Source organism: Phragmites australis, chromosome 19 (genome assembly GCF_958298935.1).
Source record: "Phragmites australis chromosome 19, lpPhrAust1.1, whole genome shotgun sequence".
NCBI classification, from domain to species: domain Eukaryota; kingdom Viridiplantae; phylum Streptophyta; class Magnoliopsida; order Poales; family Poaceae; genus Phragmites; species Phragmites australis.
Window position 1 is genome coordinate 4,470,082 of NC_084939.1, and position 12,053 is coordinate 4,482,134.

At 42.4% G+C, this 12,053-nt stretch overlaps 1 protein-coding gene and 1 long non-coding RNA gene across 3 annotated transcripts; both read left to right on the top strand.

Annotated features, from left to right (window-relative positions):
• Window positions 1-638: 638 nt before the first annotated feature.
• On the top strand, window positions 639-6,155 carry LOC133900753 (disease resistance protein PIK6-NP-like). Of its 2 annotated transcripts, none has more exons than XM_062341981.1 (5): window positions 639-1,113; window positions 1,222-2,170; window positions 3,109-5,008; window positions 5,153-5,266; window positions 5,454-6,155. In XM_062341981.1, exons 1-4 carry the CDS (start codon window positions 756-758, stop codon window positions 5,156-5,158), a joined length of 3,213 nt encoding a protein of 1,070 aa, XP_062197965.1. In that variant the 5' UTR covers window positions 639-755; the 3' UTR covers window positions 5,159-5,266; window positions 5,454-6,155. The 2 variants fall into 2 exon arrangements, with proteins under 2 accessions (XP_062197965.1, XP_062197966.1); XM_062341982.1 differs by having other exon boundaries at window positions 982-1,136.
• A 2,956-nt stretch (window positions 6,156-9,111) lies between these two features.
• LOC133900848 (uncharacterized) lies at window positions 9,112-11,817 on the top strand. The gene is made up of 3 exons (XR_009906600.1): window positions 9,112-9,520; window positions 10,192-11,612; window positions 11,707-11,817. It is a non-coding gene; the product is annotated as an uncharacterized LOC133900848 (long non-coding RNA).
• Window positions 11,818-12,053: the final 236 nt, after the last annotated feature.

A 12,053-nucleotide genomic window follows, 5' to 3' on the forward strand; every position in this document is an offset into this window, starting at 1 on the left:
AAGAGATCGTCAAATTTGGCGATGGCGAGCCGGAAGGCCACCTTGCTGGAGATGCTCTTACCATGTGCTTCTTCCTCTAGAACTCCTCTTCCTCCTCCCGATTCCCCTCATGTATCTCTAGCTTCTTTCTCTAGACCCTTCTAGATTGTTCTAGATCCGTTCTCCCTTCCTATCCCCTACTCAATTCTCTCAGTTGTATCCAAATCCTGCTGTTATTGTACCTGAGACTACTCGTGTGGTAGGTTAATGGAGAAGGTTGCTAACATGTTAGTGTAAATAAAAAATTTGGATGTTGGAGTCCTCACTAACACCCGATTTTTCACTACTATAAAGTTAGATCCAATCTAAGCCATGGATCTCAGTTTTGTACAGTTAGAAATTCGTGTTCTAACTCTCCCTAAAACACCCGAGTGTGCTATAGACACCCCCTGACTCGGCCTTGTGACCCTTTCGTACGCTTGCCAAGCAATGCAAGACGAAGTGGCAACTTCCTAGACATGCCATAACGCCAGACACCCCATATGTAATGCAACAGGCTAGAACCGGTGGGTCACGCCACCCACACCTGCTCCAATCCAACCAGGAGGCGAGAACCCTCATGACGCGGCACCGGCCTTTTTCAACTTTAGAGCTGCCGCGTCGATTCTTCCGCACTTCCCACGCACTCCGCCGATATATTTGTCGTCCAATCTGTGGCTCCCTAAGTGGCCTCACCGTCAATTCGGCGGCACCTTTCCTGATCGACGCGCCAAAGCATGTGTGGGACACATCATCTCTCCCTTAATTTAATGGGTCGATTCGCGCCAAAGCAAGTTCGCCATGATTTGCCCCGGCGGTGCGTTGGATCACAGCAGCGCGTGAAGTCAGAGGATCCTTGTCCGTGTTCATTCCGCGTGAAGTCAGGGGATCCTCATCCGCGGTGGCGCCTTGACTTGGTGACCGCACAGGGGTCGTCGCGCTCATCTGCGCTGCTGGCGGCTTCTTATGGAGAAGGGCACGCCTCCCTAATCGGCCGGTCTTCCATCTGCAGGTCCGCTCTTGTGCTGCGTGCCTGCCGCCTGCAGTTCGGCTTGCGGCCACCGCTCTGGTCGTCGTCGATCGTCTCCCTTTCTGGTCAGGTCGCGCGCGTGGCTAAGGTTTTGTGCTTAATCTGCGTTCCTGTTTGTGTTCTTCTGCATGCCCATGTTCCCACGGTCTGATAACGTTTCTTGGATTTTCCAGGCCTTGGCTCGGCGGGTGCTGTCTTCCGTGGCGCTGCCGTGCAGCTATATATCCCTACCTCTGCCTGGTTTGTCTTACCGTTGCAACTTGCAACTCAGCAGGCCTCGGCCAGGGTTGTTAATTCGAGAATGGAGGTCCTGACGGGGGCGATGACCACCCTCCTTCCCAAGCTGGGGGACCTGCTCACGGAGGAGTACAAGTTGCAGAAGAGCGTCAGGGGCGAGATCATGTTCCTCGAGGCCGAGCTGAAGAGCATGGAGGCTGCCCTCCTAAAGGTCTCCGAGGTGCCCATCGACGAGCCACCCGACATCCAAGTCAAGCTCTGGGCTAAGGAGGTCAGGGAGCTGTCCTACGACATCGAGGACAGAGTTGATACTTTCATGGTGCGCATCGACGGCCATGCACCAAGGAAGCTGCATGGCCTGAAGGGCTTCATTGATAGAAGCGTCAACCTCTTGACGAAGGCCAATATCTACCACAACATCGACACCGATATCAAAGACCTCAAGTGCCGCATCAAAGAAGTCAATGAGCGCCGAGATAGGTACAAGGTTGATAATGTTGCTGCAAAGCCTACTGGTCCAAGTGTTGATAGCCTACGCCTATCAGCTCTATATAGAAAGGCAGCAGAGCTCATTGGCACTGAAGAGAAGAGCAATTACCTAGTGAAGAGGCTGATGGACGGGTACAACGCGTCGAAACAACAAGGACTGAAGACAGTCTCTATTGTTGGTTTTGGAGGATTAGGCAAGACCACTCTTGCTAAATTAGTATATGATAAGCTTAAAGTGCACTTCGACTGTTGGGCTTTTGTTTCTGTGTCTCTTAATCCCAACATGATTAATCTTTTCAAGAATATGCTCCACCAACTGGGCAACTACAAGAATGTAGCAACGTGGGACGAAGCACAACTTATCGATGAACTAAGAGAATTCCTTCGAAATAAGAGGTATGTATGTGTCCCTCAATAGGTGGTTGAAATGGCGTATATATGCATATATATTGAATTGCTCTAAGTCAATGGAAATTGCAATGGTAAAGATGATTGAATTTTGCATTGTTGATGCCGTATAAGACTCTAAGTTGTCAAACATGATTAAGGGTCTGTTTGGTTCGATTTTTTTGGTTTCTGCTTCTTAGAAGCCAGAAGCTAAACCAAACAGCACAGTTGTGAGATGATTTTTGAAAAGTTAAAAAATTAGCTTATGAGAAAATGAATTAAAACTTGAGAAGCTAGTTGAGATAAGATTTTCTGGGTTTTGCTATGCTGAGAAGCTAAAAATTTATTGCAAAAGTCAATAGCAAAAAGCTATCGGCCAGAAACCAGAAAAACCAAAAGCTTCAGCCCAACCAAACATATCCTAACTTCAACATGATTGATGCAGTATAATGAGTTCAAAAATTTCCCCGATTGATACTTAACTTCTGCATTATCAAAAAATTGTGGGTGGCCCATGTACTATAGTGTAGAATAGTAGGGTTTAGTGTAAGTGGTTTCAGGTTTAAATTTTTGCATTACATATCTAACTTCTGCATAGTCTAAAAACTATTAAGTTCCTTATATGCACATAACACCATTGTTTCTTCACATTGTTTTGAATATGTGGAACTTATGGATATGCTGCCATATAATTTTACAGGTTATTATTCTGCATCACTAAATTATGTAGCTAGCCAATTTTCCCATGCAAATGAACAGGCTAGGCATCTCATAGTTATTCTTTATTGTTATGAGTATATAAGAGTTTTTTATTGTTTAGAAATTTTATTATCTTTTGAATTTAAATATTTCATAAACAATCTAATTATGTAGTTACCTAGCTATTAATCTTAATTAAGTCACAGTAGAGCTTTACTAACACAAGATCTCCCGGTATCCTCTTATAGGTATTTCATAGTTATCGATGATATATGGAGTAAATCTGCATGGAACACAATCCAATATGCTTTGATCGAGAATGAATGTGGAAGTAGAATAATCACAACAACTCGCATTCTTGATGTTGCAAAAAGTGCCGGTGGTGTCTACGAATTGCAGCGTCTTACTCCTGCCGACTCAAGAAAATTATTCAATATAAGAATATTTGGCACAGAAGAAAAATGTCTCCCTAATAACTTAGCTGAAGTATATAAGAATATTTTAAAGAAATGTGGTGGTGTACCTTTAGCTATCATCACAATAGCTAGTATGTTGGCCAGTAAAAAGGGAAATGAAAATACACTTAAGTACTGGTCCAAGGTGTACCAAACTATGGGTTCTGGGCTAGAAGACAGTCCTGATATCAGCGACATGAGAAGGATACTATTTATCAGTTACTATGATCTGCCTCCACATCTAAAGACTTGTTTGTTGTATCTAAGTTTGTTTTCAGAGGATTCCGAAATCAGTACAGAATATTTGATATGGCAATGGGTGGGTGAAGGTTTTGTCCTCAAAGAACAGGGGAAGGCCATGTATGAAGTAGGTGAGGATTATGTTGATCAGCTAATTAACAGGAGCATGATTGAAGCAGCAGATATTGACCATGATAGTAATAAGGTAACATATTGTCGAATACATGATATGGTGCTTGATCTAGTTACTTGCTTGTCAAATGAGGATGGTTTTCAGACAGCATTAGATGGCCAGCGGCCTATGTATCTATCAAATAGGATACGTCGACTATCCCTCCAAACCACCAATGAAGAGGATGTCAAGCAGCTAGCAACCATGAGCTTGTCCCATATGAGGTCACTTACTGTGTTCAAGGGAGCTTTCAATTTGCTGCCTGCCCTTTCAACCTTTCCAGTGCTACGAGTATTGGATTTAAGTGGTTGTAGGCAAGTGGATAATCATCATTTTAAGGATATTTGCAATCTGTTTCACCTAAGGTTCTTGGGACTATGGTTTACAAGTATCACTGAGATCCCGGAAGAGATTGGGAATCTAAAGTTTTTGGAGGTACTGGACATAAGTTGTACCGAAGTAGAAGAGCTCCCCTCAACCTTTGTGCAATTACAAAAATTGGTGTGCCTGCGTTTTGATTATCTTAAGAGAGTACCGAATGGGTTATTTGGAGATTTGAAATCACTGGAACAATTGGAGGGTAGGATCGATGTGGAGTCTCCAACCATGCTGTGTGACTTGGGGAGCCTGACCAAGCTGAGGCGTGTGGCTCTCAGCTTCAATGAATGGAATGAGATCTACAAGAAGCCTTTTTTGCAATGTCTATCCAATCTGGTCTCTCTCGAGTACCTAAAAATACATGGCTACAATGGCGACTTTGGTTCCAAATGTGATATATTATCGCCTAGACTTCAACAGCTTCGGGACATACGGATAATGGGGTGCACCATCCCTGCCGTGCCAAGATGGATGTCCTCACTCTCCGCACTGTCCATCCTATGTATGACACTATTAAGACTTGGAGAAGAGGACCTCCATGTCCTTGGAAGTATACCATCTCTTTCTCATCTTGAAATAATGGTGAAAGAACCGACACAAGACAGAGACAAAAGGTTAGTCATCAGCAATGTTTATCCATTTTTGTGTCTAACAAAGTTCAAAATCTACAACACCACAGAAGTGGTGTTTCTGCAAAGAGCCATGCAAAAGCTCCAAACCCTTGTGTTAAGCTTTGGGGTGCCGAAGACAAAGGATCAATTTGACAACTTCGACTTTGGCTTGGAGAACCTCTCTTCACTCATGCACATCACTGTTGACATGAATTGTGAAGATAACATCAAGGCTGCAATAAAGAAAGCAGTCGACATGAATCCCAACAAGCCCACACTCAAGTTCCAGACGGTAATAACCATAATACTTTAAAAGCATACACATGTTCAATTAATTTCCTTACATTTATTAATTATTAGTTGCTTGCTTGTCTCGTCTTCCTTTACTCGCGCATATATTACTTCTTAACTCATTTACTTACTTTGGCTTTTGAAGTTGTAATGATGCATGGAGTAGCTAACCGGCCAATATATCTATCTCATGCAACAATATTGGACGACGGTGTTTCTCAATCGATCTCTGTGCATGGTTAACTGCGCAAGAAAACTGGTGTGTATAAGCGTTGCTACTCCAGCTACTACTACCCCATTGCTGATTTTTTTTAATCCTATCATATTTCAACCTTTCTTAAAATAAAATGAGTTTCTATTCACAGTGCAGTAACTGCATCCATTAATCTTTTACTTTTCCTGTACATATTGATGCAAAGTGGTTAATCATAAATTTCCTGCTCCAGATCTTGGACACGATCAGGCTGGGCTTTTGGAGTTTCGGACGGATTTTATCCCTTTTTGAAACAATCTCCAGGATATACCTGGCTCATTTGGGAATGCAGATGGAACTAGCTCAGTTTCATATTTATTCGATGGGACTTTCCGACAAATGCAGAAGCAAAAGGTCCTACCTCTTTTCCTTCGGACAATCAGCACGCACTCTGAAATTTGGTGCTAGCCAGCTTTACTAAGTTTCAGTTCACTCCAGAAACGTACTGCTGATCGAGTAAGCTTCTGGCATATAAATTTAGGTGTGTTTGCAAAGGCAGTTCAGAGTTCAGACTCGAATTTATCATAATTACTTGGTGGATGACTGACTGTATATGAATAGACTAGTGGAAATCACAGCTAGGTGGTTTCAAGTCGTACCTGTTCAGAATACAGTCAAACTACAAGACTGCTCATCTTCTTCACTTTTGCATCAACTGAATCAATGTTCACTTGGACCCTATATACAAGATTGCTGAGAATGGCGAGCAGGTGCGCCATTCATTCCACCATGTGTGGGGTACGTGATCTGCTTGCATGCGGACTCCGGACTGAGTTGAACATGCCGTGCGTACGGATGAACGGCACGTTGGTAGCTGCGAGATTAGGAGCTGAAAAGTATCTTGTGTGCTGAAATGTTCAATCACTACCCAAAAAAAAACTATTTTTCGAAACATCTAAGATATCTTTTCACATACGGTTCATTTAAAAAGAAATAATTTATTATTTCTCATATGTAATATAATGTTTGTATATTTATAGACTAAGAAAAATATATACATGTGTGATATCGGTGATATAGAGAGGAGTGTCTTCCCGTCCCGGTTCCTATATAAATTCACAGGGATCAAATTTTTCTATACCCACCTATCCCCTAATAGGGAAATTCCCCACGGGTTACCGGAAAACGGAGCTCTATTGCTATCCCTACTCGGGAGAGAGAGAGGCGACGTCGATGGAGCGCACAAAGGGCGGAGCGGTAGGGGCCTTCACCGGAGCACGCATGCGGCTACATCAAGGCTCTCCACTGTGGCGCACGCGTCGCCGAAAGGCGGCGAGCTGAGGCGACGTGGACGACAGCATTTATTATTACAAATTATTACTCTGGGTCCTACTGTAGAGCGGCCCTTGTCCATTGATCATCGTGCCTGGCGAAGCTTGGTGTTCCTCTCCGGGCTTTTGTGAGCTTCGCCTAGCTTGCCTCGTTATGATCTTAGAGCAACTCCAATAGCACATCTATATTTCACCCTTCATATACCTATATAGATTGTCATTTATAAAGATTTCTCTGCATATTACTCCACCACTCCAACAGCACATCCATATTTCACCTTTCATATTCTCTCTCCCATTTTTTAATAGTATTCTCAAACCAATTAGAGTATAATTCTGCAAAGCGCTCATTGTTGCACTCTTGAAAAGTCACACCGAGAAAGCAAGTACCTAACCAACAACTATATGTCTAATTGTAAAACAGAAACGTAAACATATTAGTAAAAGCTTTCTGATTCACTTATTCATTTATCCATTCCCCCTCCCAGCGCAGCAGCGCTAGCCTCCCTCACACTGAGCACCTCACTCCTAGAGCACAGCACCAAGCAGCAGCACCACCACAACCCCATTTCCACCAAGCGCCGCCACCAATTCTATAAGCCCAAGCTCAGATCCACCCCGGCCAAGCTCCCAGGAGCATTGGAGGAAGACTCATGTACCCTATTTGATCAACTCTCGCGCGAACCCGTCGATCCGTCGGCCGAATCGAGCATCGCGCACTTTCTTCCAAAGTCTGACCGCATCTCCATCCCTCACCATTGCTGCACCATGTTGCTGCCCCTCTCCGTCTACCTGCAGCACGGTAAGCATTACAGGGTTTCCCTATAGGTTAGGTGTGCGGCATTTTGGTGTTGCCCCGACGCCGGCGCGATCTGCAGCAGGACTCTGAGAGGAAGGGGAGGAAGGCGGGAGGGAAGCGGTGGTTGCTCGATAGTGGTCTAGGAGCACACGCTATATTTGGCGTGCGGCAAGGGTGATTTGGAGATCCTGCTAAAATGGCGTGTGTGACCGCGTGTCTGTTGGAGCGTGGTTTTTACGCAGCGCACGCTATTTTGGCAATAGGGGTGGGATAGCGTGGCTCTTAGGGCACCTCCAACAGACTCCTGAAATTGATCCCAATAGCTACTTTTTAGGTACGTGAGCTCAAAACGTGATCCAACAGACACCCAAAACGGCTCTTCAAAAACAGCGACTCCCAAAACACGCCGGCCAACTCGCAACATCTAGCGACTCCCAATCGGGCTCCCACTCGGCAAATTCGTCGTCCCGTGCAGGTCCCGTGCTTGGCGCGCCTACTTCGCGCGTCGCCCGCAGTCCGCAGCCCGGCGAGCGGAGGTTCATCACGAGGGCGTCGTTCGGCGTCTGGCGACTGCGGCGCTTGTCGCCAATGATGGATGGAGTATCTTCCTATACTTAAGCAGTCTTCATCCTTGTTGATCACGATTCTTACTGATCACGGTTTGAATTGTATCCATTTAAAAATATAGCCGTTTGGATATAGGGAATTAGATATTGGGAGTTTGTTGGAGAGTACAGCAATATTGAGAGAAAATTTTATTGGGAAGCTTACCTGTAGAGTGTTTTTGGGAGTGACTTTTTGGGAGTTTGTTGGAGTTGCCCTTAGAGTTGCTCTTATAGGGAGGCTTAGAGGGTTCTGTGTTTGGGGTGGGATTCTCTGACCGACAGGCTTAGAGGGAGGCTTAGGACAACGGTTAATGGATTCACAGCCGCTTGCTACGAGATCGTCCAACTTTGGCACGCCTCCAGCGCCACTCATCTCCATCGATCACCTCTGCACCGGCACGACCGATCGATCGGAACTCCAGTGCCAAGGCTTTAATGGATTCACAGCCGCTTGCTACGAGACAAGTGCTACAAGTTGGAGTTGGACTTGCCGTTCGTCACAGTGAAGCCGAATTTGTGGCTCATGTACGTAGAAGAATGGAGTAATCGGGCCCTGAAGCTGAATCTGTGGCTCATGTACGTACTTGATCTGCGTGCCAAACCAGAGCTGAATTCGATTAATTTGAGGATCATGTACTTGGACTACTTGTATTGGTAAAGCTGATATTGCTATTATTAGCTCTTGCACAGTTTAACAGTTTCGTTGTTGCTTCTTGGTGTTGTATTGATATTCCCCCTTCCAGTCTCTTTCACTACATAGTCAGAACTTGAGACTTCGATTTGCACACGTGCTGGTATGAGGTGGTATCTAGCCAATCAGATTGACGAGGTGCCTTTTTCATGGATCGGCGTGGAAATTTTGCGCGGTCCTTTCTTTTTTCTGCACAGAATGGCATGGGTAGTCCGGTTTTGATATTGACTTCATGTTTTAGTCTACGTATTTACTAGGTAACGCTCAACTGAAATCTCACTCCGTTTCACGCGACGGCGTGTCCGTGCGAACGCATCACGATACGTGCGGCAGAACGAGACCGAGCCCGACATGTTACATCTGTTATCGGGCCCGCACAAGCTATTGGACCTGGATCCAAACCCGTATTAGTGTGTCATTTCAACTTCATGTTGTTTTTGAACCGCACGCTGAGCTCCGGTTTCATCGAGACTTTGAGAGAGGGAGAGAGAGCGCGAAGTAGAGGAGGAGGCGATTTCATCGGCTGTGATGGTGATTTCCAGGCTGCGGAGCCCCAACGGCGGTTTTGTTCCTCTCCCGGTCGATCTCGTTGGTTCGTATTTATCTGTGTTGTCTGTCGTTTGGTCTCTCTCATTTCGTCTCTTTGGATCTGAGCAATTTGGTCGGCGGAAGCCTCGAGATGGTGATTTCCCGGCTACGGAGCCCCCACGGCGGACTTCTTTGCTGGTCAGCTACTTCATCTCCTGTGAGATGCTTCAGCTTGTCTGCTTGCGCTATGTTTGGTTGCGATTTCCCCTTTTTCAGTCGTGGAGTCTACAGTTTTCAAGTCGGCAGTGTTCTTCGGCAGTGACGTGCTTGAGCTTGTCTCGCGCTAGGTGTACTGCTCCCTCTCCGGTGCGCTAGATCATCTCCTCTTCAATTTTGGTTTGTGTTTTGTTTGCTTCTGATTCCCTCCCAATGCTTCCTGTCTTGGGCAATTTGTTGTTTCTGGCTGTGATTATCTATTCTAAATTAGCCATATGCCATTTGGCAAGTGTTTTTTGCTTGTTCATTCGATCTAATTTTACTGTAATTTGATCTAATTTCACTGCAATTTAGTTGTCTAGGGTTCATGTGATTCTGTTAGCCATTTTCTTGTGCGAATTAAGATTGAACAATTAGGCAGTTTGCTTTTTGAATAATGGATATTATACATTGATTTCGGTTGTTATCAGTGTTAATGGGCTATAGTTATGGGTGGTTTCAGTTTAGTGGAATGTTGTTTCAGTGTAGTGGGACGTGGGTTGTGGAAGTGCTATGTGGTTCTTTTGCCTATTTACTCAGCTGAGGTGGTGTTAGCATTTGTCACTTCGGTAAGCGCATAGTTGTAGTTAGTTTCTTCTTCCTCTATATTTATATGAAAGTACAAAGGAATATATGAGTCAATCGAGTCATGAACCAGTTAAATGTTTAATGATATGTAATGAATATTTGTTGTTCTGGTTTGTGCTTATATGAAAGAACATGTTTGTCAGGTTCCTGTACTTGTTTCATATATTCTTATACTTGTTTCATATGTTAGTCAGGTTCTGAATCATGGATGATGATGAAAATATATTTTTATGATAATGAATCTGTTCATGGCAATGAAGAAAGTGAGTTTGAACTGAATTATGAAGAAGATAACTTAGAGATAAGACAATGGCAAGGTAACTTATATAAAGTGTCTTTTACATCTTTCTAATTTTTTTTTAAAAAAATTGTTTAAAAATTCTTGCTTTGAATGTTGTTGTTTCTGTTTAAGCCGTATGTTCATCAGAAGATGAAATTGATGATGATAAGCTTTTCAAGAGTTTCAAAATTTTGAGATAGGTATGTGTATCTATTTCTTAGTTTAATATGCAGCTAGTTTAAGATATGTTTAGTTTTAAATTTGTAGTTGTGAAAATAAACCTTTATGAAAATATAGATACAAGATTAGTTAAATTGACTGATATGTTTTGTTTTAAATTTGTAGATGTCAAAATCAATTGAGTCTAATATTGGACATCCAGGTTTACGGTATCACAATAAAGTTGAAACAAGGATTTTCAAAGGAATTTCTACAGCTGGTTGCAGTAAAGCTGTTAGTAGGTGCAATCATTCATACTTTAGGGACATTGTTTTGTCTCTAGACCAGCATAGGAGAGTTGTTGTGGATGAGTATGGGTTTGCTATTCTTCTTGAATATGATGGTTGTCTTGTTCCTAAAAACTTTGTTCAATGGATAGCAGATCAAGTTGATGTCAACTGTTTAGATATTCATCTTGATGATAAGATCATTCCTGTTTCTCCTTTATCTATCTATAAGGCCTTGGGTCTCCCAATAGGTGATCGAGATATTAGAGAAACTGGAGAATCTGGTAAAGCTGATTTTCTGACAAAAATCGAAGAAACTAACATTTCTCTGATAAAGTCATTTGGGTCCAAGATACTATCAAAAGAGGAGATGGCTGATGATCAATTCTTTCGATATTTTATGGTTGTGGCATTGTCGACATTTTTGTGTCCCAATTCGAGCACAAAACCAAGTCCAAAGTACTTCAGTCCATTGATTGATGTTGCCATTGCAAGGGAATGGGACTAGTCAAAATTTGTGTATGAAAGATTATTCAATTATATCAAGAAGTACAGGAATAAGAAGAGAAAAACTTTGGATGGTTATATATACTTCCTTGTTGTATGTGTTCTATTGATCCTTTGTATTTTAAAATTTGTGTATGTGTTGTTTAGTATTTTTGTTATTAGTAATTTTTTATTTCTGTTATCTTATCATATTATAATCAACATTAATTGTTGTTCATTACTGGTTTTATTGTAGTTGTACTATCTTGATTTCCTTCAATTTGGGTCTCAAATGCAAGTAATTCCTCCTATTCTGCCAAGAATAAGAGTTTGAAAAGGTTCAATGATCAAGAAATATAGCTCTTATGATCGTGTTTCTCAAAATACTTTTGGGAAGCGTCCAGTAAGTCTATGATTTTGAATCGGTAACTATTATTACTGTCCATTAATTTATTATACTATTCTATATAAAATTTAATCTATTATAATATTTGCAGGTTAAGTCCATTGAGGATACTTGTTATGCTCCTGTTTTACCCATTGATCAAGTTGCTTTCTTTTAGGGATTCCCTGAATTCAAGATTTGGATACTTATCAGATAATGTAAGCTAGCATTGCCTTTGTCATTTTCAGTTTTGCTAAATTCAAGACATAATTATCCATAGTACTTACTGTTGCAGTAGTTTACAACAGTAAGTATTAAATTGCATGTTTGCCTTTTAATAATTGCTATTATTGTTATGTGCAATTTTATTATATTAAATGTGCAATTTTATTTCTTGTTTGCAATCTTTTTGAACCCTATATTTCCAGATATTCTTAAGTACTTGTTTTATACAATATG

Excerpts from the sequence above, each read along its gene's own strand:
- LOC133900753 (XM_062341981.1), top strand. The coding sequence starts at position 756 with ATGTGTGGGACACATCATCTCTCCCTTAATTTAATGGGTCGATTCGCG. Across the intron at positions 1,114-1,221 it reads GTCGATCGTCTCCCTTTCTG|GCCTTGGCTCGGCGGGTGCT; the intron begins GTCAGGTCGCGC and ends TGGATTTTCCAG. Across the intron at positions 2,171-3,108 it reads GAATTCCTTCGAAATAAGAG|GTATTTCATAGTTATCGATG; the intron begins GTATGTATGTGT and ends ATCCTCTTATAG.